At 29.3% G+C, this 1,467-nt stretch overlaps 1 protein-coding gene across 1 annotated transcript; it reads right to left on the reverse strand.

The window, feature by feature from the left end:
* Nucleotides 1-204: 204 nt before the first annotated feature.
* On the reverse strand, nt 205-777 carry LOC100159086 (zinc finger BED domain-containing protein 5-like). Its single transcript, XM_003247912.1, has one exon. It carries the CDS (start codon nt 775-777, stop codon nt 205-207), a length of 573 nt encoding a protein of 190 aa, XP_003247960.1.
* Between the last annotated feature and the right edge of the window lie 690 nt (nt 778-1,467).

Here is a 1,467-nt window from a genome sequence, read left to right on the forward strand (position 1 = left end):
ATTATGATATTAAATTATTAAATAAAAGATTTTTTTTTAAAATATAAATTACATATTTTGTTTTAAACTCGATTAAATCATGTTTTAAACATGTTTAAAACAGCCGAAAAAATCATTTAAAAAAAACATGTTTTAAACAAAAAAATCATGTTTAAAACGATTAAAACAATTTTTTTGATTTTTTTAAAAAAATCATGTTTTTAATCAACTCTGGTATATTCTATCAAGCATATTACCTTTAGACAGCCAACTAACTTCTGTGTGATAAATAAGAGTTTGATGGTCACTTTGCAACTCATTACACAAAACATTAAAAATTCTAGTATTTAAAGCATTAGATTTTACACAGTTAAAAATTTTTATTGCCAAATTCAAAACTGAGTTTAGTGATTCAGGTAAAGTCTTGCAAGCTAAAGCCTGTCTATGAATGATGCAGTGTGAACTAATTATGTTAGGGTTTTTTTCCTTGACTAGTTGAATAAAACCATTTTTACAGCCAGTCATAGCTTGTGCTCCGTCAGTGCATATATCAATTACTTTCTCCCAAGGAAGACTATTAGATATTAAAAAATCAGAAAGAACAGAAAATACATCAACCGCCTTTGTTGTTGTTTTAAGAGTTTGAGAGAATAATATTCCTTCCTTGAATTTTTTATCATCAATAAATTTACAATAAAACAGTAATTGAGAATTCTGCGAAATGTCCGTTGTTTCGTCACACTGAAGTGAAAAGAACGGAGACTTATTTAGTTTTTGATTCTTAAAATCGTGAGCCATTTCATAGATTCTGCGTTTTATTGTATCGTTTGACAGAGAATTTTTTGCAACTTTAGCACAACTTTCTTCATCCAATATAGTTTTACAAGCAGTAAGTAAACAATGTTTTACAAGGGACTCTCCAATAGTGTGTGGAAAATGAGAATGAAATAGAAGTTATTAAAAACAAATTGGAAGAACATAAGTTGAAAGCATATCAAGCTCATAAGATGTAGAAAGAAGATGCTACAATAGATATAAGTGGCACTTCAATTAGAGTATACTCAATGGATTTACAAAAAGTATTGTTACTTCCTATACCACCAGAATCAAAAACTAGTTTCTTTACTAGTCGGTTAGTAGTTTTTAATGAGACATTTGCCACATTAAAACCAAAAGGTAAAGGGTATTGTGTGCTTTGGCATGAAGCTATAGCAAGCAGAAAAGGAGAGAATATAACAGATGCCATATTAGCCTTAATAAAAGAGGAAAGAGATGTGACAGATTTCATATTTTGGGCAGATAACTGCACCGGACAAAACAAAAATTGGATCTTATTTACTGCTTTAGTTTGCATATTAAACACCACCCATAACACTGTTGAAAGTATTACAATTAAGTACTTAACCAAAGGCCATACACACATAAGTGCTGATGGCATTCATGGAAATATTGAGAAAAAAAATCAGAAAAGTAAGAAATGTTTTTGAC

Source organism: Acyrthosiphon pisum, chromosome X (genome assembly GCF_005508785.2).
Source record: "Acyrthosiphon pisum isolate AL4f chromosome X, pea_aphid_22Mar2018_4r6ur, whole genome shotgun sequence".
Taxonomy (NCBI): Eukaryota; Metazoa; Arthropoda; class Insecta; order Hemiptera; family Aphididae; genus Acyrthosiphon; species Acyrthosiphon pisum.